The 26503-nt window shown below is 36.4% G+C and overlaps 1 protein-coding gene across 1 annotated transcript in view; it reads left to right on the plus strand.

The window, feature by feature from the left end:
• LOC120861081 (choline transporter-like protein 5) overlaps nt 1–26503 on the plus strand; it is a 123550-nt gene that overhangs the window by 73063 nt on the left and 23984 nt on the right. Inside the window, exons 6-14 of the mRNA XM_040236745.1 lie at nt 2595–2718; nt 4276–4359; nt 11134–11246; nt 17096–17227; nt 20821–20920; nt 23038–23130; nt 23595–23682; nt 24177–24439; nt 24924–25018. Of these exons, the coding sequence (XP_040092679.1) occupies nt 2595–2718; nt 4276–4359; nt 11134–11246; nt 17096–17227; nt 20821–20920; nt 23038–23130; nt 23595–23682; nt 24177–24439; nt 24924–25018 (1092 nt within the window). The remainder of the gene's footprint in view (nt 1–2594; nt 2719–4275; nt 4360–11133; nt 11247–17095; nt 17228–20820; nt 20921–23037; nt 23131–23594; nt 23683–24176; nt 24440–24923; nt 25019–26503) is intronic.

A 26503-nucleotide genomic window follows, 5' to 3' on the forward strand; every position in this document is an offset into this window, starting at 1 on the left:
GTCAGACACGAGTGAGCAACTGAACTGAACTGATTTTGGAGATAGCAAAACTATGGCCATTTTCTGTCTTCTTTCTCCTTTTTTCTTATCTGTTTTTCCACAATGAGTACATATTTCTTTTAAAATGGTAGAAAGATAATAGTCATTAGTTTGAGTAGAAAGTCAGGTACCATTGAGTTAGCAACCATCAAACACAATGTCTTACATGTTCCCATCATTCTTCTCTGGATCATTAAAGACCCTCCATCAAAGTTGTGGGTCTGGCAAGCAACTGCATTTAACCAGGATTCCCTGAGCAATAGTGTCTGTAGTTAAGAACAGTGTTACAGATTTTTATGCAAAAGGGTAAAAATGAATCATTAGTCCCTGAAGATACATTAGGTATATAAGATATAGTCCCTGCCTTTACAATTATAGTTTGTTTAGATCACACAATATAAAATGTACTTTGGGGATGTTGTTGTTTAGTTGCTAAGTCATGTCTGACTCTTTTGCAACTCCATGGACTGTAGCCCACCAGGTTCCTTTGTCCATGGAATTCTCCAGGCCAGAATACAGGAGTAGGTAGCCTTTCCCTTCTCCAGGGTATCTTCCCAACCCAGAGATCAAACCCAGGTCTCCCTTATTGCAGGCGGATTCTTTAACAACTGTGCCATCAGGGAGTCCAAGAATACTGGAATGGGTTGCCATTTCCTTTTCCAGGGGATCTTCCTGACCCTGGCATCAAACCCACATCTCCTGCATTGCTAGGCAGATTTTTTACCAGTGAGCCACCAGGGAAGCCCACGTTGGGGACACAAAAATGAATAAGGCACAGTCCTTCAAAGTCTAGTGAAGGAAACATTGAAATCAATTTGTGTCCTCCCAATAGGGAGATAGTACTTGAAACAATGTTATGCAGCTAACAAAATTCACTCATTAAAGATTTTGTAAATGGAAATAAGTAATAATAAAAGAAAGAAACAAGAGACAATATCTCATGTACTGTATAGTTAATAACTCTCAACAACAACAAAAAATGTATACAGAAGAAAAACTGGAAGGAAGTGCACCAAAATGTTAATATAGTTCACTGTAGCTTATAAAACTATGTATGGTTTTGTATCTTGTTTCAAGAATTTTTTTCTACATTCCAAAAATATAATGAGCATATTTAGTAATTAAAGGTAACAGACTAGATGAGTTACTGTCCAGAAATACTATATAGAACAAGTTTGGGAGGTTCTGTAGGTGGGATCAGTCATATTGAAGCAGCAAAAAGGAAAGGAGTACACGAAAAGGCAGAAGAGGGGGTTGGAGAGAACCTGGGCCTGTGAACCAAGGGAAGAGAGTTATAAAGGGCAGGGGTGTCCCCTGTGTCAAAGACTCATTCAACAGAAAAATTAACTCATTCAACAGCAAAGATTTACTGAGTTCCATTCTGTACCAAGCACTGTGTTAGGTAATGGGTTCCAGCAGGATGAAGAATAAAAAGTATTTGGAAGTTTTGGCAGTTAGGGGGTCATTGGAATCACTGGGAGGACAATGTCCATAGCAAGGTGGAGGCAGAAATATGGTTGGATTGAGAGGGAATAGAATCATCTGGTAGAGACTATGTCAAATTTGCCAGGGAGGAGCAGGACAAAGAGAGGATACTGAAGCAGTCATCCCTATTACAGATGCTACATACAGAAGATGAAGGTAATTAGACAAACTGATTTTAAAGCCAGATAAGTCAGGAAAAGCTTTATGAAGACATAGTTCTTTCTCTATATCAACTACTTTCATATTTTCAGGTTTAAACTCCATATCAACCCCTGCAAGTCTATAATACTTCTTGCAAAAAAAAAAATGATAAACCATTCCTGATTCTTCCTCTTTCTTCCTGTAAAATTGAAGTTTTAAAACATTTTTAGTAATAGAGATTTGTAAAGAAGCAAAGATTTGGTTGAATTAAAAAGTACATAAAAGATTGAATGACAAACTCTCAGAAATCATGCTAGTTGACAAAATATGGGCCATTTTTGATGGCTTTATATTTCCATTTCCAGCCCCTCTAAAAATCTGATAAATGAAAAAGCTGGAATAGAGACAAATTATTAACGTTTTATAAATAAAAATTCGGTTATCTTAGTAGCCTAAAGTTTGAGCTGATGCTTATTTCTCAAAGAATTATTCACTAAACTCTGGTTTTCAAGGTTTCACTCAAGGAATATCTAAGAATTTTTTAAAAAATAACAAAGCTAAATTCACCTAATAATTCAAGTAAATGTAGACTTTTTATTAAGATGTGTTTAGTATGAGAGCGAGGTTGTCAGTATTATTCTTATAAAACCTGTGCTATGTGTCCGGCTTATGGCTACTTAATGGATATATCATGTATGAAATAATCAAGTTTAAATGTAGCTTCAGATTGTGATTGTATTTACTTCCCATGTCTGTCTTAGAATCATCAAAAAGTCTTATTATCAAATAATGGGCAGTTATCTATACTGAGCAAGTTATGTAGTGTCTAGCAAGTAAGCATTTTAATTATAAAAAACAGAAAGCTGAAGAAAGAGAGGACATCGTAAAGAAAGAAAAGTGATTATCATAATTTTAATTTATTTTTATAGTTCTCCAGAGATGTTTCCCAGACTTCTCTACTAAAAATGGCACTTTAACAGTAGGAAATAAGACAGTGTTTGATGATGGAAGTGGAAAGACAAGAAATGCTGCAGAACTCAGAAGAGCTGCAAAGTATGTAGATCACATCCCCATTTTCAATTTTATGCACCCCATTATTATCCCTGAACTAAAGCTTTGTTAGGTTAAGTGTTATAGAGGAAAAATTATGTTTATTCTGAAATATTCATGTCACTGTGGATTGGAGAAATTGGTATGTGTTCGTTAAGAAAGCCAAAGGAAAAAGTGGAATGAATTTGAAAGAACAATTATGTTTTTCAAAATGGTTAAGTCTTTCATCATGAACAGGTACATAAATGAGACATCAGGAAACATATTGAAACACCTTAATATAATTTATTTTGGATGAGCATAATTTTAAAAACCCATGATTTTTTAAAGCATCATTTTTTAAAAAATGACTGAAATAATAAAGCTGCCAGCTGCTTTAAATGGAAGGGAGCCTTAAGTGAAACAACCATGATGCTGCTGTGTTAGTACTGTGTTGAATTTCTATTACTACTTACAGTGAAGTAAATTTTCTGTTTCTCTTGGCTGCATGCATTGTGGTGTTCCATGTTATTTGGAAATATAATTTTCTCATGCACACAGATCTGTGTATACAAATATAAACACAGAGTATCATTGCATAGCTCAGTTGTTGAATTTAAAATTAAAAATATATTGCAAAAATGTATTGTACTAATAGTACAATTCCATTGATAAAATTTTGAAGCAAGCACATGTGTGCTAAGTTGCTTCAGTCGTGTCCGACTCTGCAACGCTATGGACTGTAGCCTGCCAGGTTCCTCTGTCCGTGGGATTCTCCAGGCACAAATACTGGAGTGGGTTGCCTGGGATTCTCCAGGCACAAATACTGGAGTGGGTTGCCATGCCCTCCTCCAGGGAATCTTCCTAATACAGAGATCGAACTCACATCTCTTATGTCTCCTTCACTGGCAGGTAGGTTCTTTACCACTAGTGACACCTGAGAAGCCCAACTAAATTAAATTACACTATGATGCATATATATATATGGTACAACTAAGAAAACTGGGAAATTATAATCACAAAAGTCAGAATTATGGTTATTTTAGGGGAAGGGAGAGGTATTGTAATTGGAGCACATGGTGGGAAGGAATGACTGAGTTATACTTACCAAGTGTGTTTGCTTTGATAACCCATCCAACTGGATGCTAATGATTTGTGTACTTTTCTGCATATGCCTCTTTGTGCCTTCTGCTACAGAGTGTCAGAAGATTAAGAAGGGGAAATTAAATAGCCTATTCACTCTTAGTTCTATGAATTTTATAAGTTAGAAGCTGATTTTATTTAAATTCATGTCTTATAGTGAGGTCTCTGCAACACTGAGGGCATGTTGCATATGTTGGAAAAGAGGTATGTTTACCACTCTTGAAAGCAATGCTTCCTCTGTGTGTAGCTGTAGCTACCTTTGTAGGTTCACCAAAGTGACACCTCATGTATTATTGTGGCTAGCAAAAGGGTCACTAGCGATAAATGGTTTCTAAAGATATGCTTAGAATATCAGCTTCCAAGTCCCTTTTATCATAACAAGAACATTTCTCGTTAATGGTAGTCAAAAAATAATTGATTTTTTTTCTTTGAATTCAGTGGTATCAATAAAGCCCTTGATGCAAGGGCAATTGGAGTGAAGGTGTTTGAAGACTATGCAACAACATGGTATTGGATTCTCATGTAAGTGAAAACATAAGTGTTTCATCTCCAGCCCCATTCTGAGTTTATCTTTGTAGAATTTCTTTCATCAAATTCCCCATTCATATTCATGAATGAGAGATTGACTCAGATTTCAGTTCCTGCCAGTTTCTTTTTCAGACAGAATGAAGAGCCCCAAATATTTGGAAATCTGCCCAATATTAGCAGAAAGTTATAAGAATGTAAATTTTAATTTTACTCATTAAATTACTAGTAAGAGTATTCATATATTTCAAGTCCCATGGGGCCTCACTGTGGTATGTGTGTGCCTTTCACCACATATAACATTTGTCCTTCCCTTGATCTCCAAAGGATCATTCTTATTTTTTAACACAGCCCTTCCACAAAATGTTTGTTATCATCATCATCAGACTCACTGTACTTATGAAAAGCTGAAAAAGATAAATGAAGGGAGGAAGAGGTTTCAAATTTTCAGACATAAGATTTGCATTTCTTTTTTTTTTAATTTATTTTTTATTTTACTTTACAATTCTGTATTGGTTTTGCCATACATTGACATGAATCCAAAATGTAGTCAGTCTTCCAGAGCAGGTATATGTGTTTGATATCCCTAAGGCTGTCATTACTATCTTGCTTTTGTGTCACCTTCTTGTATCTTAAGTACCTTAAAGGCAACTATGATTCGCTAGTAATCAAAGAATAAAGTGGAAACTTCTTCAGATACTTACAAGAACTCTTACAACCTATCCAGGTTACTTTCTCAGATTTATCTCCATCCACATTCCTTGACTAACCCTATATTCTAAACACAGCAAGTAGCACACCCATTCTCAGACCATTGAACCCTTGTGGTTTTGCACATTCTATTATCTTTCCTAGAACACCCTCCCCTGTGCCCTGGGAAACTTCATCTCATTATTTAAAATCAGCTTTTGTGTCACTTATGATATCTTCTTAACTTCACTAGATATAGTAAATTACTTACACCTCTGTGTTCCTCATTCATTGTGTATGTACGTATATGTGTGTACATCAGTTCAGTTCAGTCACTCAGTTGTGTCCGACTCTTTGCAACCCCATGAATTGCAGCACGCCAGGCCTTCCTGTCCATCACCAACTCCCGGAGTTCAGTCAGACTCACGTCCATCGAGTCAGTGATGCTATCCAGCCATCTCATCCTCTGTCCTCCCCTTCTCCTCCTGCCCCCAATCCCTCCCAGCATCAGAGTCTTTTCTAATTAGTCAACTCTTCTCATGAGGTGGCCAAAGTACTGGAGTTTCAGCTTCAGCATCATTCCTTCCAAAGAAATGCCAGGGCTGATCTCCTTCAGAATGGACTGGTTGGATCTCCTTGCAGTCCAAGGGACTCTCAAGAGTCTTCTCCAACACCACAGTTGAAAAAAATCAATTCTTCGGCGCTCAGCCTTCTTCACAGTCCAACTCTCACATCCATACATGACTACTGGAAAAATCATAGCTTTGACTAGATGGACCTTAGTTGGCAAAATAATGCCTCTGCTTTTGAATATGTTATCTAGGTTGATCATAGCTTTCCTTCCAAGGAGTAGCGTCTTTTAATTTTATGGCTGCAATCATCATCTGCAGTGATTTTGGAGCCAAAAAAAATAAAGTCTGACACTGTCTCCACTGTTTCCCCGTCTATTTCCCATGAAGTGATGGGACCGGATGCCATGATCTTTGTTTTCTGAATATTGAGCTTTAAGCCAACTTTTTCACTCTCCTCTTTCACTTTCATCAAGAGGCTTTTTAGTTCCTCTTCACTTTCTGCCATAAGGGTGGTGTCATCTGCATATCTGAGGTTATTGATATTTCTCCCGGCAATCTTTATTCCAGCTTGTGTTTCTTCCAGTCCAGCGTTTCTCATGATGTACTCTGCATAGAAGTTAAATAAGCAGGGTGACAATATACAGCCTTGACGTACTCCTTTTCCTATTTGAAACCAGTCTGTTGTTCCATATCCAGTTCTAACTGTTGCTTCCTGACCTGCATATAGGTTTCTCTAGAGACAGGTCAGGTGGTCTAGTATTCCCATCTCTTTCAGAATTTTCCACAGTTTTATTGTGATCCACACAGTCAAAGGCTTTGGCATAGTCAATAAAGCAGAGATAAGATGTTTTTCTGGAACTCTGTTGCTTTTTCCATGATCCAGCGGATGTTGGCAATTTGATCTCTGGTTCCTCTGCCTTTTCTAAAACCAGCTTGAACATCAGGGAGTTCACGGTTCACGTATTGTTGAAGCCTGGCTTGGAGAATTTTGAGCATTACTTTAACTAGCATGTGAGATGAGTGCAATTGTGTGGTAGTTTGAGCATTCTTTGGCATTTCCTTTCTTTGGGATTGGAATGAAAACTGACCTTTTCCAGTCTGTGGCCACTGCTGAGTTTTCCAAATTTGCTGGCATATTGAGTGCAGCACTTTCACAGCATCATCTTTCAGGATTTGAAATAGCTCCATAGGAATTCCATCACCTCCACTAGCTTTGTTCATAGTGATGCTTTCTAAGGCCCACTTGACTTCACATTCCAGGATGTCTGGCTCTAGATGAGTGATCACACCATCGTTATTTTCTGGGTCATGAAGATCTTTTTTGTATAGTTCTTCTGTATATTCTAGCCACCTCTTCTTAATATCTTTTGCTTCTGTTAGGTCCATACCATTTCTGTCCTTTATTGAGCCCATCTTTGCATGAAATGTTCCCTTGGTATCTCTCATTTTCTGGAAGAGATCTCTAGTCTTTCCCATTCTGTTCTTTTCCTCTATTTCTTTGCATTGATCACTGAAGAAGGCTTTCTTATCTCTTCTTGCTATTCTTTGGAACTCTGCATTCAGATGCTTATATCTTTCCTTTTCTCCTTTGCTTTTCGCTTCTCTTCTTTTCACAGCTACTTGTAAGGCCTCCCCAGACAGCCATTGTGCTTTTTTGCATTTCTTTTCCATGGGGATGGTCTTGATCCCTGACTCCTGTACAATGTTACAAACCTCATTCCATAGTTCATCAGGCACTCTTTCTATCAGATCTAGGCCCTTAAATCTATTTCTCACTTCCACTGTATAATCATAAGGGATTTGATTTAGGTCATACCTGAATAGTCTAGCGGTTTTCCCTACTTTCTTCAATTTAAGTCTGAATTTGGCAATAAGGAGTTCATGATCTGAGCCACAGTCAGCTCCCAGTCTTGTTTTTGTTGACTGTATAGAGCTTCTCCATCTTTGGCTGCAAATAATATAATCAATCTGATTTCGGTGTTGACCATCTGGTGATGTCCATGTGTAGAGTCTTCTCTTGTGTTGTTGGAAGAGGGTGTTTGCTATGACTAGTGCATTTTCTTGGCAAAACTCTATTAGTCTTTGCCCTGCTTCATTCCGCATTCCAAGGCCAAATTTGCCTGTTTTACTCCAGGTGTTTCTAAACTTCCTACTTTTGCATTCCAGTCCCCTATAATGAAAAGGACATCTTTTTTGAGTGTTAGTTCTAAAAGATCTTGTAGGTCTTCATAAAACCATTCAACTTCAGTTTCTTTAGCATTACTGGTTGGGGCATAGACTTGTATAACTGTGATATTGAATGGTTTGCCTTGGAGATGAACAGAGATCATTCTGTCGTTTTTGAGATTGCATCCAAGTACTGCATTTCGGACTCTTTTGTTGACCATGATGGCTACTCCATTTCTTCTGAGGGATTCCTGCCCACAGTAGTAGATATAATAGTCATCTGAGTTAAAGTCACCCATTCCAGTCCATTTTAGTTTGCTGATTCCTAGAATGTTGACGTTCACTCTTGCCATCTCTTGTTTGACCACTTCCAATTTCCCTTGATTCATGGACCTGACATTCCAGGTTCCTATGCAATATTGCTCTTTACAGCATTGGACCTTGTTTCTATCACCAGTCACATCCACAGCTTGGTATTGTTTTTTCTTTGGCTCCATCCCTTCATTCTTTCTGGAGTTATTTCTCCACTGATCTCCAGTAGCATATTGGGCACCTACTGACCTGGGGAGTACCTGTTTCAGTATCCTATAATTTTGCCTTTTCATACTGTTCATGGGGTTCTCAAGACAAGAATACTGAAGTGGTTTGCCATTCCCTTCTCCAGTGGACCACATTCTGTCAGACCTCTCCACCATGACCCGCCCATCTTGGGTTGCCCCACGGGCATGGCTTAGTTTCATTGAGTTAGACAAGGCTGTGGTCCTAGTGTGATTAGATTGGCTAGTTTTCTGTGAGTATGGTTTCAGTGTGTCTGCCCTCTGATGCCCTCTTGCAACACCCACCATCCCACTTGGGTTTCTCTTACCTTGGGTGTGGGGTATCTCTTCACGGCATATATGTAAACACACATATCCTATCCTCTATATAGCACCTACCATCTTGCATTTTATTTACCTGTCTCTTTCCCTCTGATAAACTATGAACTATGAACTATAAACTATAATCTATGTCTGTCTCTTCTTTGCTTTCCAGAGTCCTAGTGTGGTTCTTGGACAGTAGAGATACATAGAAAATGTGGGTGTAAGAAACAGTTACAAAAGTACTAGGGGGACAAGATAGGTATATTTAAGTAAGGTGCTTATAAAGTCAAAATTATATTGTGTGTAAAATACTAGGGAGTAGTTTTTAGAGCTAGAGAAGATGATGGCACCCCACTCCTGTACTCTTGCCTAGAAAATCCCATGGAGGGAGGAGCCTGCTAGGCTGCAGTCCATGGGGTCGCTAGGATTCGGACACGACTGAGTGACTTCACTTTCACTTTTCACTTTCCTGCATTGGAGAAGGGAATGGAAACCCACTCCAATATTCTTGCCTGGAGAATCCCTGGGACGGGGAAGCCTGGTGGGCTGCTGCCTATGGTGTTGCACAGAGTCAGAACTGAAGTGACTTAGCAGTAGCAGCAGCAGTTTTTAGAGCTATAAAACTAGATAGTATTATGAGATTTTACATTGTTATGCTTTGTCTTAAACAGAGTAATTATTTTCAGTGTGTATTTCAGGATATATCTCCATGGCAGAGATTGTAGTGTTACACTTGATAGGAAACTGGTGCCCCTATTGTCAGACCTGAATATCACTAGATAATTTCTCTCTTCTGTATTTTGGCTTTTCTACTCTCACCTGAGAAAGGTATAATTTATAACAGATTCTCCTGTCCTCCTCACACACACTGAAATAGTCTCTAAATCAGGGACTTAGGGACTAAACACTAGCACATAAACACCTCCCTTTATTATCAGCTCTTCTGTTCTCATCTGTTTCATACATATAAAGCCAAACACTGACATGCTGGCACTTAGTGTACTCAGAATTTTTAAGTGGGAATTAAAAACACAAGTAGTCAAGAACTATATTTCTTATTTTTCCCCTCTGATCTTGTTTTTAAATTTTTTATTTTATTTATTTTTATTTTTGGCTGTGCTGGGTCTCGGTTACTACACAGACTTTTCTCTAGTTGCAGCAAGTGGAAGCTTCTCATTGCGGTGGTTCTCTTGTTGCCGAGCACAGGCTCTAGGGTAAGGGCTTCAGTAGTTGCAGTTTGGGGGTCTAGAGCACAGGCTCAATAGTTAATGGCACACGGACTTAGTTGCTCCGCAGCATGTGGGATCTTCCCAGACCAGGGATTGAACCTGTGTCTCCTGTATTGACAGGAGGATTCTTTACCACTGAGCCACCAGGGACGCCTCCCACCCCCTGCCCCAATCTTCTTTTAATAACCCTCTTGTCTCACGCCATAGAATAATTTTTCAATCACACTGCATATTTCAGCAGTAAAGTATCTGTGGTTTGCTTCTAAAAGTCCAGGCTCTGTAAGACTATGCACTGAGAAGGTACTCTGGTACATGCTGTCATCTATCCAGTGACAGTATTATTAATAGTTTCTTCTTAAAGATAACATCTGAAGACAATAAGCTCGGTAACTGTGCCAGGCTGTCTGTTGCTATTTGGAAACTTGCAGATATCACCAGCAGTGTTAGGTCTTAATAGAGGCATCAGCCAGATTTCCAATTTTAGTGAGTTCTCTTTGATGAAATCACTTAGAAAAAGCCAATATGCCTTTAACCTGGATATATAGTGGGGTTGGGAAGAAGTACCTCCAGTACTCAATCAAACCCCAGGAAGAAATTAAAACAAGGAAAATAGTCATGCTCTTGATTGCTTGATAAAGTCACATGGCCCAGGAGACACAGAGGCCTTATTCCGGCTCCAGATAATGGCCCACAGATCACTGGGGATCTGAAATAAATGTCTGGTGATGTTAGACATCACAAACGATTAGAGATAATTAGACCAGAATGATAATGGCTACAAAATCATGGATTCAGGAGCCGTGTAGGACAATTATTTTGCTTGTCTTTCTGCCCCAAGATTGTTCTTTTACTGCTAGTTATATCACATACGGTTTTCATTAGTGACCAGGTATATAGAGCAGCAATAACATCTCATGGATATGCTTTGTTGCTTATCGCTTGGTGCATAAGTATGAAGGAAAAAATAGGACTGCAGCAGATAGGAATTGTGATTTTTCCTGAAACAACTATGGACACAGAATTTGCATTTACCTAGGCACCAAAAATGATTCATTTATCAAGTTCTGATGATCCTATTGTTTCCCTTGAAAGTCTTACCAGAAAGAATTGCTTATATGTTTTAATGTCATAAATGTTTCTACAGTCAGATAAAATAATCAAGAATTATTTTGAATAGAAATAAGTGTTGTCTTGCTACGTTTGTTATGCTTAGCACACTGGCCCCCTGTGTTTGTTGTGCCTTTTATCCTCCAGCGGCCTGACTATCGCCATGTTCCTCAGCTGGATGTTTGTGATGCTCCTGAGGTTCACAGCTGGATTGCTTTTCTGGATCTTCACCTTTGGTGTGATTGGAATCATAGCTTATGGTAGGTATCCACCCGTCTTAAAATCACCAAATATATCTTTTTCTTTGCAGTTGCCATTGTCAACTACCAGAAAGCATTTTACTTCCAGTGAATTTAATCCTTCTTTACTGTCTTCCTAAAGGTGTTAAATTGAGAAAAATTACTTAATTCTGCATACAGTGTCTCTGTTACTTCCTTCTTCTTTATCATGGGGACGGGGGCAAGTGCTCTCAAAATATTCTTCTCTTTTTCTCTACAGTCTTTGACCTCATATCTCATGAGTATTACGAAGGAGGTGAAAAGAATCCCCTTTAGGTTAATGAAAACTATTTCAGATCATTTCTTTTAGTCTTTTTACTTTTTATCTGATCAAAGGCCCAGGTCTGCATAGTTATAGATGTGTGATCGATCTATTTTTCTCTTTCAACTTAAGACTTTTAATCCAGGTACTGTCACACACTTTAATAATTGGCCAGTACTCCATAATGGGCCATCACCCTCTAGAGGCAAGTATTCTGAATTACACTTATTGGATGGAGAGTTACTTTACTTCTAGGTTGAAATTTAATTATTAACTCAGTTCTGCCAAATGCAGTACAGGTGAAATTCGAACATTAAAAAAAGAATTGAGCTTCCCTGGTGGATCAGATGGTAAAGAATCTGCCTACAATGCAGGAGACTTGCATTTGATCCCTGAGTTGGGAAGATCCTCTGGAGAAGGAAATGGTTACCCACTCCAGTATTCTTGCCTGGAGAATTCTATGAACAGAGGAGCCTGGCGGGCTACAGTCTACGGGGTCGCAAAGAATCGGTGAACAGTATAGCCCTTCTTTTCAGTCTTCTAATAAACGTATGAGCCAGTATGTGAATGTTTGAGAGGTTTCTATTCAAAAGAATGATTTTTCTACAATACCATTTACATCGACAATGAGACTTTTATAGTCACAGATACCAAAATAACACTATCTCGTTTCTGTCACCCAAAGAAGAGCTTTACACATATCAGTATAAGAATGTAAAATACCCAAAATCTATAGTTAGCTTGAATTCCAGTCCTGTCTCTATAATGTAACTGGAGGACTTGGAAAAGTTTCTGAATGATTATAAGACTCAGTTTCCTTATCCATATCATCAACACAATAATGGTATCTCCATCATACCATTACTGTGAGAATTAAATGAGACAATGAATATAAAGTTCTTAGAACAGTCCCTGGAACACAGTAAATACTCAGTATGTCTTGGGTTATTATTATGGTGCTCATTATCCTCAGAGTTTCTCAACAGTTGTTTAGGTGACTTCATGTATCATTCCTTATCTGTTCATGCTGTGCAGCTGCCCATGAACCTCATGAAGGAATATAAGAATTGCTGTCTCCTAATCTGAAACTCCCAAGAAAACTTTTTGTCAAAAAGCCTTTGTTTTCTTCCTCAGAGCTCAGAGTATCCACTTCCCTTTTCTGTCTTAGAGTTTGGGCGTGTGAACAATTCTCATTGATTATAAAAAATTAAGAGTTACATAGGGGATAGCCATATAATACCATGGATATAAATATGTATTTGGAATTTGGAAAAAGCACAGCTCTCTGCAAGTACATAGTTCTCTATTTCACAGTTTCCTCAACTGTATAACAGGAATCTCTGAGTGTTAAATAAACAATGTATATAAAGTACTTAGCCGCCATAATAATTGTTTAATAAATGGTATTTATTATTTTCTTATTATGCAGGAATATTATTAAGGAAAGAGGACTTGAAGCCCAGGGAACATACTTTTAATGACAAACACACACTTGGACAGGAATGAGATAGGAATAGAAAAATAAATTGGAAAATAACTGCTGAGACTTTCACATCCACTAGTGTGAATGAACTAAATAATCTGAAGGGTTCTTTTGATATGAAATGATGGCATATTATATTGTATTGTTTTATTTTTATTTTTTTCATGAGCTTACTAGAAATGAAGTATCCCAGAAAGCAAAACCATTTTCAACCCACAAGCTAAAAAGTGGGGAACTGAGCAGGAGGCACATGTGAGATTACGGGTGGATCATACCAGTGCTACAATCAGGAGACTCAGAGCCAGCAGAAGAGTAGAGGGTCAGGCCTGAAACTGCTGGAGTAGGTCCTGGATCCTGGAAAATGCATAAAGTGACCCTAGTTTGGTAGTACCCTTTGGTTGCCAATAGAAATAAATATGAATCCCTTCTAGATGGAAGCATCTTCAATTCAGATCACCAGGTATCAACAGATTAAAATGAACAATGTATGAGTTGCAATCAAAGATTTCCAAACATGTATGGAAACGGTCTTTTGCAAGAAACAAAAGAAATGATAAACCTCAGATTGAGGTCACTAAGAAATTCAGATATGGACTGATATAGAACATGAATTAATGTTTAAGAATTTAAAAATACAACTAAAAAATAAGAAATCATCAAAAATATTCAGGCATACATGAAAATGAACCAAATAGAACTTTTCAAAACAAAGCAATAAAGTGTTATATTCAAAATTAAATAAGTTAAATAGTAAAATAGATAATTAATGAACTGAAAGATGAAACTCTGAATTAATTACTCAAAATACACCAGAACGTGAACAAAGGACAAAATATGATTATTTAAGAGAGATACAGAATAGATTGAGAAGGGCCTAACATGTATCAGCATATTTGAAAGGGATTGACTGAGAATTTTCTAGAACTGATGAAAGATATAAATTCAAAGATACAGGAAGCTCTACCAAGAAGAATAAGGGAAGTGACATCCACATCTAGTCATATATTTTTTCATTTATTCATTCAACAAATATCAGTTGTGCAGCTGCTATATATAGGCACTATTCTAGGCTCTTGAGAAAGAACAGTAAACAAAAAGACAGAAGTTCTTACTCTCTTGATGCTCATAGCCTAAGCAAATTATCTATTAGAAGGTGATACTTGCCACAGAAAAAAAGAAATAATAGACACTGAAGGGGGATAGAGAGTAGCATGGTAGGGCAAGGAGTACAAATTGCAGTATTAGTAGGGTAGGCATTTTTGAGATGAGATCCAAGAAAACACTTGAAGGAGAAAATGGGATTAGCCCCTGGAGATACAGGAGAAGTTCCAGACAGTAAGTACAGTTAGAACAAAGTCTTAAATGTGGGAGCATGTTGAAGAAATGGTTAGAATGCTTACATGGATGAGTGGTACCAAATAAAGGAGATGAGGCATTTCTGGAGCACCAGAGACTTAGATTATTTTTACTCTGAGTGAAGTAGGGAGACAAGGTAGAGTTTTGAGCAGAGGAGAGATGTGAAATGATCATGACTTTAGTCCCTGGTGGCTCAGACAGTAAAGAATCTGCCTGCAAGGAGACCTGGGCTTGATCCCTGGGTCAGGAAGATTCCCTGGAGAAAGAAGTGGCAACCCATTCCAGTATTCTTGCCTGGAGAATCCCTTTGATGGAGGAGCCTGGCAGACTGCAGTCCATAGGGTCACACAGAATTGGATACAACTGAAGTGATTTAGCATGCACACATGAGACAGGAAAGGTGTGAGTGGAGCAAGCTTGGATTAGAAAGGGGATTGATCAGAAGTGTAATTTTGAATATGTGGAGTCTGAGATGTTTATTAGGCATTAAGATGGAGATGTCACATAGGCAGTTGAATATACAGTTGAATGTACAGAGTTAGAAAGAGATAGTTAGCCTAAATAAATATATTTAGGAATCAGGATTATTAGAGCCATGAGAATGGCTGAGATCACCAAGAAATTAGGTGTAGGTAGAGATGTGGACCAAAGACTGAGTTCAGAGGCCCTGCAACATTAAGAGGTCAGAGAGAAGATGGAACAGCAAAGACTACTGAGGAGAAACGGATCTTCTTTGAAAACTAAAAGGATGTGATGTCATAGAAGCCAAGTTAAAAAAAAAACAATGGAGAGGGTGATGAACCATGTCAAATGAGGCAGATAGGTCAAGAAAGATAAGAACTGAGAATAGACTTTGGATACATAAATATGGCAAGACCATTGGTGTCTGATTAGGGTAGTTTTAGCAGCATAATGAGGAAGAAAAGCCTAATTAGAGTGGATTGAGGGAAGATTGGAGGAGAGGAATTATAGACAGACAATATTCATGGCTATTTGGGAGACTCATTGCAACGAGGGACAAGAAATCAGGCAGTGAATAGGGGTAAGACTGTCCAAAGTAGACTTTCTTTTGTTTTACTCTTTAAGGTGGGAGAAAGGAAAATATGCTTGTATATTGTTTGGAATGATACATTAGAGAGCAAGAAATTAATCATTGCAAAAGTTCAGAATACCAAAGACAAAATATTTTAAAAACGATCAGAGAGAAAAGACAGATTGCCTACAAAGGAACAGATAAGCTGAAGAAGACTTTTTGACAGCAACAAAAGGAGCAAAATAATACCTTCAAAGAGCTAAGAAAAAAATAATGGTCAGCCTATAGCTATACACTCAGCAAAACTCTCTTTCAAGAATGAGAGTAACATTGAAGATATTTTAAGATAAGTAAAAACTAGAGTTTACAAGAAGACATATATTAATACTAAAGGAGTGCCTACTTCTAGAGGGAAAAATGATTCAGCCAAAATGTATGAGATTTAAGAATGAAAGGTAAGCAGAGAAAATTAATTGGTAAATGTGTGACTCAGACAGTAAAGAATTCCCCTGCAATGCAGGAGACCTGGGTTCAATCCCTGGGTTGGGAAGATACCCTGGAGGAGGGCATGGCAACCCACTCCAGTATTCTTGCCTGGAAAATCCCCATGGACAGACGTGCCTGGCAGGCTATAGTCCATGGGGGTCACAAAGAGTTGGACATGACTGAGGGACTATCGGCACAGCACAGAACTTAAGAAACTTTGTACAAAATAATGATAATATCCAATTTTTTTGAGTTACAACTGTACATAAGTAAAATACAGAGGAATAATCAGACTGGGATGATTACTGAATAATGTAAGGTTCTTATATTTCCTGGATTGACTTTAGACTTGGTTAGTAAGTACACAGTCAATATTCAAGAGTAATTTATTCTAAAAATATAGTAGATATCTCTAAACCAGTAAAGGGGGAAAACAGAATATAAGTTAACAAACAAAAACTGATCAGTTTTTAAAGGACAACAATTGGAAGTGTTGATACAAAGTAGAACAGGAAATACAAAAACAAAGAAGGTTGAAACAAAAGTAGATATAGCAATACATTAAATATATTAAACTCATCAATTAGAATACAGAGATATCAGGTCAGATTAAAATATAAACATACAAATTGGAGCTGTGTTCTTTACAGAAGTTACAAAAACATAAGGAAATTGAAAGTTTGAAAGTGAAGGGATACAGAAAATACTGTATTCCTATGTATCTTCCCAGAGATACTTTAGGTATGCATAAGAAAATACATATATTATTTTTACTTCTTATATGAATTATAGAATATTTTATATAATTTTTATAATTTTATAATTTTTTACTTTTTTTCATTTAACAAAGCATCTAGTGATCATTCACTATCACTAGAGACTTTCTCCTGTTTATCTGGAAATACAGTATTCTGCTGTGCAAATATACTATAATATTTTTAACCAGTCATTACTGATGGACATTAAAGTTGTTTCTAATTAAAAGGACATTTAAAATCGGGTGTTGCCGTGGTCATGCAAAGAAAATACTGAAAAAATTTATATTGCATATGATAGTACATTTACACTGTTGGATGCACATAAAATATTTAATGTGTAAATAGGAATCTTTCCTTTGTAAAAATGACCATGCTAATCAATTTCATGTAGATGTATGCTTATATTTCAGAAAATAACATTTTATATTAGTCTACTTTTCTCTCTTTTTCAAGGAATATGGCGCTGTTATCTAGAATACAGCCGTCTTGAGGAGCAGCCAGGTTCTCACTTAAATGCATATACCATTGGGATTCAGACTGACATAAGCATGTACTTTCGCCTGAAACAAACATGGTTCGCACTTAGTGAGTGGATTTTAAAAATTTGCTTTGTTAAAATTGTAATAAGAAGAATGCATCTTTTCGTGTAAAGAAAACTTGGGTTGGTATAACTTGTTAAATACATCTATTAGTAACATCATTAAAATAAGTGTCTATAATACTACTAGCCATAGTAAATGGAAAGTCAATGAGGGGAATTTATTATGTAATTTTAGAAAATGTTACTGTACAATGATCTCAAGCTATTTGCCTTCAACTTAACATGAGTCAGATATAGACATTTATAGCCATTAATCTAATATCTAAGAAAGGTATTTTGAAAGGACAAAATGCTTGATATTTCAAACTTACATTTAAAAACAGAAAAAGTAAAAAGAAAATGAAGAAACAAGTTTTTCATGACAGGACTTTTAAACTACTTGTGATAAAATTGGAATAATAAGTAATTTTTACAAATTAACAGTTTTTAGTGTTTATTTAGATTGAGTTAGTTAAGGGTAAGAGTAACAGAATTTTGAAAGGTAGATGACTTCAAAGATGGCTTTAATAGTTTTTATTATACTATTCTTTGTTCTTTACAGAGATTCATGTTCTTTAATCAATATTTTTAAAATGATCTCTAATTACACGGTGCTTTAAAAAACAAATTTATCTTCCTATATTGTTGAAGTTAGAAAGCCAGACAAGACAAGCTTGAGGAAGCCTGGTAAGGAGCCCAGACAGCCTAAAAGGAGGGCAGTATCTTGGAGAGCATCATGATTCCAGAATGGATCCCTTAACATAAATCTGAAAACTTAATTTTGCCATTTCACCCAGAAGTCATTTGGGTAGCTTTCAGGGACAGGCTCACAGCATGTCACCAGAGTGGCATTGTATTTGTTTACACTATTAGGATACTCTCTCAGAACACAGACATATCCCACCGAGGACACTGCTTTCCTGAGCTCAACGCACATGGCGAATAAGATTACTAATGACAAATTTTTTTTAGCAGAGACCCTTGGATAGTCTTGAGAGGTGTTTTCTTCAGGCTCATGCCAAGCTGGATGACCTACCCCCGCTGCACAGAAGCCCCCACCAGATTCCTGTGTCTGCTATATTCAGTATTTCTCTGTTCCTTGGATAGTGCTAACTCAAAATGCCAAATTCTTGCTCTTTGGGTTCCCATTTCTAGCTTTCATGCAGCTAATTCCCTTCAATAATATAACACATTAGTTTTTTCAAATATGTTTCAGAAGAACTTCATTGATAGCCATTTCTTTTTTTTTTTTTGACTATAAAAATCAAGCATCTTGGGACTTATATCCTCATCCCTTTTCCTGAATTTGAGTGATTCTATATCCCTCAGCAGTCCACATACTGTTACCTATCATTTCTGAAGATGACAAATCTCATCCATTATGTACTGAAACCTCTAGTTTTACTCTCAGATGGATGTTAGTTACAGGTTCTGTGGTCATCCCGCTGCTTCTTTTAAGGATCTTTGACACAAAATCATTGAGATGATTAGAATCTGCCATTGGAAAAGTTAAGAGAGGTACTTTGAGGAAAATGCAGAGCTTGCTTTTATTTTCAAGTCTAAGAATACTTATCTTTCCTCAAATGAGTGTTAACTTTCATAATCCATTATGAAATAATATCAGACATTATTTGCTCTGTGCTTATAATTCTCAGCACCAGTGACAAGGGTATACATGTGAAATTATACTTATTGACAGAAACACTAAAAATATGTGGAGTAATACACATAAAAATGATCATTTTATGGGTCTTGGATTGTATTAGAAGATGGTTCTATTTTCATTTCTATTAATTATTCCAGCCTCCTTGATAAGGTTAGATTTATACCAGCTTCTCTGTAGGGTCTCGAAAAATATGTTTCTATTGTTTGCTCTTATTTAAACAAAGGGAGGGAATATATAAATTCAAAGGGGTGCTAAATTTCTTTAATATAACCATTTAAAATAATATAATTTTGTAAAAGTACAAATTTAATATTCAGTGTTCTTTTACAATGCGATTTTGGAACATAAAGTGACTGACACAGTTTATATTCTTAAGTTTATCCAAAGATGATAATGATTTTAGTTTAATATGGCTACACTCCACAGTTTTGGGCTCAGTGGAGCTTTAAAAGAATCAGTTATGCATAAAAACATAAATGTACAGTTGAAATAAAAGAAGATGTAGCAGGGAGATGTTACATTACTGAGAACCTCCCACATCTCTGGGTTAACTGGTTTCTCCTCACTTGGATATACTAACTGAGGTATGATAAACATCTGAATCTTAGTGGTATAACAATAGAATAAAATGAGTGTCCTATGTTTGGAAGTGTTCAGACATGAGCAGAATAACTAACAGGAATGTTGTAGAGTGGATCTTTTCATGGGTAGGAATTTAACTTTTCGTTAAGTTTCTTTCATGATTTCAGAATCTGTTATTAGCCATACTATATTCCTTAATTTAGACTCCACATCTTTTTACTTTTTAACATCTTTGAGGTCAGGATGAATTTTATAATCAATAGACAGACATTTAATAAAGGATTTTTTACTTTTCCTCAAAGGTTATTACTAAATTAAAGGTATGTCATAAAATTGAGGAATATAATAATTAGGGCTGTTTGGCTTCAAGTAAAAACAAACAAAGCTGGAGGCAAGGCAGAGGCATTTATTCTAAGAACAGAGAAGTGTCTCACCAAACTCCAAATAGCAGAAAAGCAGCTGGACTTCCAAGTGGACCTGGATCTAGGAAACAAAAAGCCAAAATGGAGCCAAGGTTTCCTCTACTTGCTCTCTTTCTTTACACTCGTACACTTTATTCTTTCTTCGCAGGTTCACTTACCTCACATAAATGTGGTTTTGACACAGTTAATGTGTATAACTCTTAGTTCAAGAGGCATACAAGCATCAATTCAAAACTAAACTAGACCTAAAGGAGTGGATTGAGGGGTGAGAGAGAGGCTCACGAGGGAGGGGTTATATGTATACTTAACAGTGATTCATGATGGTACAGCAGGAAAAAAAACTGAACTAGATTCCCTTAATTCTAACTCTCAGACTTTTATTACACAGCTTGGGTTGGCATTACACTCTGATTTTATCAAGGCACAAACTAAAAATGTGGGGTCACAAACTAAAACTCTGGTATCCCAGAACCTCACCCTATCCGTCAGCAAGATCAGTTAAGAGGCATTGTGAGCCTGGCAGCAGCTCAAAAACTTTGTTCTATAATGATTCTCTTACTCAAGGAAGTTTATAAGGGAAAACATCTAACATAGAGTTGTCTACAGCAGCCCTTCCTTTTCTTCTATGCCTATTTTCTCATTTCTACAAGTGGTGTGAAATGTTTCCATAGATAAAATGAAGCCTGTCCAACACAGTTGTTTAAATTCTAGCTAAAAGTTTTAATCCAGAATTTTTTTTTAAGCATTTCTCAAAGGTCTTAAAAGTGAATTTCTAAAACTGGCATCTTTGGAGAGAGGTAGCACTACTTAAATTATGAAGTGTCAGAGCTGGCAGAAATCATCCTGAACATCAGTCTAATGTTTGCACAGAAAGTTTGCTCTTTGGTTTGATTTGCATCACACACTAATATTTTTTTCCTGTTTAAAGTGATAATACTCTGCCTCCTTGAACTGTTCATCATCCTCATGCTGATCTTCCTCAGGACCCGAATCCGTATCTCCATCGCCCTGCTGAAGGAGGGGAGCAAGTAAGGCCTTGATGGAGAGACTTGCATAATGTATATCTGTCTTTCATATCAGTCACTGCTTATTTGTAGATGCCCCAGACTCTTTTCCCTTTAAGATGGCCTGTTAAATCTGCTTTCCATTCAAGAAAACTTGTTCAAGTTCAGACTTTGCCACATTTAAAAAAGTTCACACTAACAAGTCTTTCAAAATCCCCAAACACTGATTATCTTAGAGCAAAATAAAGCTAAAACCCGTGTAGTCTGTGCACTAGCACTTTTTTAAAACACCAAATATATGTTAGGAGGATAGCTTATATGAAAGTAAGTGATAGAGTGCTAATAAAAGTTAGTTATATTATATGTTGTATTGCTCCCATACTGAGTCATATATTAATACTGATGGTTGAGATCATTTGCAGAACTGTAGATCACTGTAATTCTATAAAGTCAATTATATGCTCTTGCTAGTTTTGTATAAGTAACAAAATTTGCCAGTAGACAGAGTAATTGGTCTTAGCAGCACCAGACTATAGGTTTTTGTATCTACAGCTCTCAATTCAAGAACATTGTATACCCAGAGTCATTTTTATTTTAAAATGCTACAAAATAAACACAATTTTTCATAAAATTCATGGTGTGAGGTAATAACATCTACAGTTTCTAAACTTTTCCAAAAGGTCACTTGAAGATAATAAATTAAACTTTTGAACAATGCATGGAAACAATAAAGAAAGTATTACTAAAAGCCAACAGATCATGTCCTTTGTTACGAACAATGGAAACTGGGTTGTTAATGACCAAGGACCAAATTATTTTAAGTAGTCTTTAAGGATTGTTTTAACAAAACTGTCATCTATAATAATAATAGTGCCACCTAGAGCCAGTGTTTGAAATAGTTAACAAGCAGTTTGCTAAATTAAATCTGTCCTTCCCACAATAACTGAAGCCCTATCATTAGCCACTGAAAGCTACTTATTTGCTGGGTTATTCCTTAAATAATACGATATTGTACAATTCACTTATCCAACTGCTATGCCTCTAAATGTGTGTGTGTGCATGTGCGTGTTAAAGAGCAGTTACTACTGACAGATTAAAGATTTTTTTTTTCAAAGGAAAATAAGAGCTGGAATAAATTGGCATGAGAATACAAGGTAATCATAGGGATGCCCAGTATTTCACTCACATCAGTGTCTGGAGGAAAGAGAGAATAGCATAGTCTAAATAGTGAGGTGGAGAAGGTAACAAATAAAAAAAACGAATCTAAAATGTGTCAGTATGGGAATTCCCTAGTGGTCCAGTGGTTAGGGCTCTGCACTTCCACTGTAGAGGGCAAGGGTTCCATCAGCTGGTCCAGGAACTAAGATTATGCATGCCCCATGGCATGACTGAAGAAAAAAGTGTGTCAATGCATTAGGAGTGGAAATAGTTCTATTGTAGTTCTCAGTGGCTACATCAAACAACACAGAGTTAATTTAGTGTCATATGCTAAAAAATTATTCAAAAGTAGTAATAGAGTAACTAGGATGTGAATATTTTAGAAAGCATATCTTAGGAGGAAATATCAAAATAATCATTTATCTTGGAAAATGAAAGAGTTACTTGAAGGGTTGCTGTGTGGAAAAGGTGGTCATTTCTTCTCCAGAAGGTAGTGGATGTGAATTACAGGCAGGAGGAGAACTTCCTAATACTTTGGTTGTTAAGAAAATAGAATAAGCTGTGTCATATGAGACTAAGAAACATGTTCTGAAGACAGTTCAGAAGGGATTCTTGAATTAAAGATGGATTCTCACGTTTGATCAGATGATTGTCAAGATCCTCTGCAATTTTAAATGTCTAAACAAAAGGGAGAAATACCATGATTATAAAGCATGAAGTCTGTCTGAGTTAGACAGAAATAACCAAAGAGGAGAAGGTTTGGAGAACTTTTGGCAGGAATCAAACAGGAGCACTGAAAGAAAGCTATTAACTTGATAAATAAATAAAAATTAAAACCAACTATTACTTAATACCAGCAAAAAAGAGTCAATGGTTATTACCACTGTTCTTTGAATGAATTCAGTCTAGTTCTAAAAGATGAAATTTTAATTGAGAAATTGTAACTGTATCATTTTGAATTTCAACTATTTGTTTTATTTCAGAGCCATTGGATACATCCCTAGTACTTTAATTTATCCAGCTTTAACTTTCTTTTTCGTCTCAGTCTGCATTTCCTACTGGGCTGTGGTAGCACTGTATCCTTTGTTAATTGACTTCTTTAAACCTCAGGTCCATACTATTTCTCAGAAACTGGGAGTTTATATACCTCTTCATCCTGGAAAGACTAGAAATATCCTAAAGATATAATTGAAACGCTGATGATGATGGTGATGACTGCTAAGCTCTAAAAAAGTGAACCAATTGAATTTCCCCTCAAATAGGTCACATGGTAGGTTTTATTTTATCTTCACATATGGTACTTCTCCTTTGCAATACCTAAAAAGAAAAAAAACTCTTTTATATTTCATTGTTTTTAAGGGGCCACTCAGTGTACCTGACCCATGTTATATTACTCTGGGTCTTAAAATGAATGAATTATTAGATTATAAGTTTTTTGAAATTAGTCTTTCAGTACACTTTTGGGTTATTCACATATTATTTTCTTGTCCATTTATTCAATCTGCCAGCAAATAATTTAACCTTAATAGAGTTCACTCAGTTACTTGGCTACATCAGGGGCACCTATATACAAAGTCATAGCCCCACAAGGGCAATGTGAACATGAAAATAAAACCTGTGACCCAGTGGTGAGTAAAAGAAACTCTTTTATTTACTTTAATAAAGAACTCTACTACATTTCATCTAATAATTGTTGTAGGAATAATCCTGTAATAGGGACCCTGTACACTGATGAGGATCACTGTAGAGAAGGGGAGAGTGAGTCAGGTGTTAGCTGAAGAGTACTGAAAACAGTGGGTAGAACAGAGAGAAAACACTGCTATTGCCTGAGCTCACTTGTTGTGTCATATACCTAAGAATTATGTACAGTCAACAACCACACTAATACAGGTAAAATTATAGTGGATGCAGATTAATGAACATGTGATGGTAAAATGAGATACTTTTCCATAACTCAAGAAACAACTGTATAAAGTAATGTTATAGAAAATAGAAATAACAGCAGAAGCTAATAGAAGAGCAGGACAAGCAGTTGGGGGCTGCACAAGAGAATGCAGGGAAGGCATTGTCTTGGAATATTATTATCATATTATCCTTGTTGGTTTCTTTTTTCTGAGTGCAGGGTTTTAATACAACTGAAATTGCCAAAGCTTGCCCTGGGGCTCAGTGTCATTTTGCTTTCTATGGTGGAAAGAGCCTATATCATCAGTACATCACTACCTTCCAGTTACTCAATCTATTCGTCTTTCTCTGGCTTATAAACTTTGTCATTGCATTGGGTCAGTGTGCCCTTGCTGGTGCCTTTGCTTCTTATTATTGGGCCTTGAAAAAACCTGATGACATCCCACCCTATCCACTTTTTACTGCATTTGGACGAGCCATAAGGTAAGTTTCACATTGAACACTACATCTATCTTCCCAATTATGTTTAGTGTGCTTATAATTCAAGTGGCAAGGTACTTGAGGTCAAAGGTATAATTCAAGATTCATGAATGTCCATGGCTTTGTTTGGTTTTATAGCCATCATTTTATTTTTAACCCCTACTCAGGCCAATCCTTCTAAAAGGTTACTGGAGTGAAAAAGTAGGGGAGGTCACTAAATTAAAGATTAAGGATGAACTTGTCTTTCTTCATTGCTCAGCTCAAACATAAAATCAATATAAAATGATAGGCTATTGGTATCATTTTTGTAGATGAAGTACAAAATGGATATTTATGGTTTAAAGGCCTCTATGGAAACCTTTGTCAATCTGAATAAGAGAGTAGAAGTTCTTTTCTATCAACCCTTTTACCAATAAAAATTAACTAACATCCTTTGTGTTCTTAGTAACAATATTTTAACCTTTATTCTCATTTTATCTTTGTCCAGATATCACACAGGATCCCTAGCATTTGGATCTTTAATTCTTGCAATAATTCAGATGTTCAGATTAATCCTAGAATACTTGGACAAACGTCTTCAAAGTAAGATTCTAGAATTCATCTTTTCTCAGACTTCCTGACTTCTGTGAATAGAGTAGACTGGATCAGGGATTGGGGGAACATAATGACTGTAACTTGGATCCAGTAATAGGGATGGATGTGGTCAGACTGGGGAGATGTTTAGAAGGAAAAGCCAACAGGACTTGTTGAGGGAGTGGGGATAGGAGCAGTGGTAAAGAAAAGAGAAAAAGTGTGTGATACTGAAAGCCACTCAGTTGTATCCGACTCTTTGTGACCCCATGGACTGTAGCCTACCAGGCTCCTCTGTCCATGGGATTCTCCAGGCAAGAATACTGGAGTGTGTTGCCCTTTCCTTCTTCAAAAGTGTGTGATGTTACTTACTAAATTATGGAAGCCAGAAGGAACACAATTCAAAGAGATTAAAATTTGTGTTTTTGACAGGTTACTATTGAGAAGCATGGTGGGAATGTCAGGCAGTTCTAAGTCTAGAGTTCAAAACAGCACAGGCTTAAAATATAAATTGTGGATGTCATTTGCTCATACATGACACATACAGTTTACGAAAACATAAGCTGTTTAGAATGTACTTTAAAAGATTTTATTATTAATTGTCAAAATAATCTTGAAACAGAACAACAAAGTTGGAAAACATACAGTTCCTGATTTCAAAACTAAATATAAACCTACAGTAATCAATACAGTGTGGCACTGGTATAACAACAGACGTATAGATCTGAGATAGACTAGAGAGCCCTAAAATAAATGCTTACAAAAAGACTATTCAATGTGGGAGAGTTTCTTTCAACTAATGTAACAAAACTGGATATCTACATGCAAAAGAATGAACCCTTGCCTTACACCATATACATGAATTAACTCAAAATGGATCAAAGACAAACATAAAAGCTAAAACTATAAAAGTCTCAGAAGAAGGCATAGAAATAAATCTTCTTAACACTGGATTTAAAGATGATTTCTTAGATATGATACTAAAAACACAAAGGGAACAAAAGAAAAAAAGATAAATTACACTTCATCAATATTTTTAAGTGCTTGTACTTCAAAGGACATTATCAAGAAAGTAAAAAGACAACCCACAGAATGGGAGAAAATACTTGCAAGTCATATACCAGATAAGCAACTAATATTTAGAATGTATAAATAACTCCTACAACTCAAAAATAACCTAATTCAATATGGGCAAAGGATTTTTTAAGTAAAATTTTTTCAGCTTGAGGTATAACTGACAAATAAAATTGTAATTTTTAAGTATACAAATGATGATTTAATGGGACCAGATGCCATGATCTTTCACATGTATACATTGTGACAGGATCCCCGCATTTAAAGTGGGACATTTTTTCCTTTTTTTGGTGGGCATGCTTAGGTTCTACTCTCCTAGAAAATTTCAATATACAATACAGTATCATCAACTGTAGTCATGTTTTACATTATATCCTAAAACCTATTCATCTTATAGCTAAAAGTTTATAAGCCTCTCCCAAT

This window comes from Oryx dammah, unplaced genomic scaffold (assembly GCF_014754425.2).
Source record: "Oryx dammah isolate SB20612 unplaced genomic scaffold, SCBI_Odam_1.1 HiC_scaffold_11227, whole genome shotgun sequence".
NCBI classification, from domain to species: Eukaryota; Metazoa; Chordata; class Mammalia; order Artiodactyla; family Bovidae; genus Oryx; species Oryx dammah.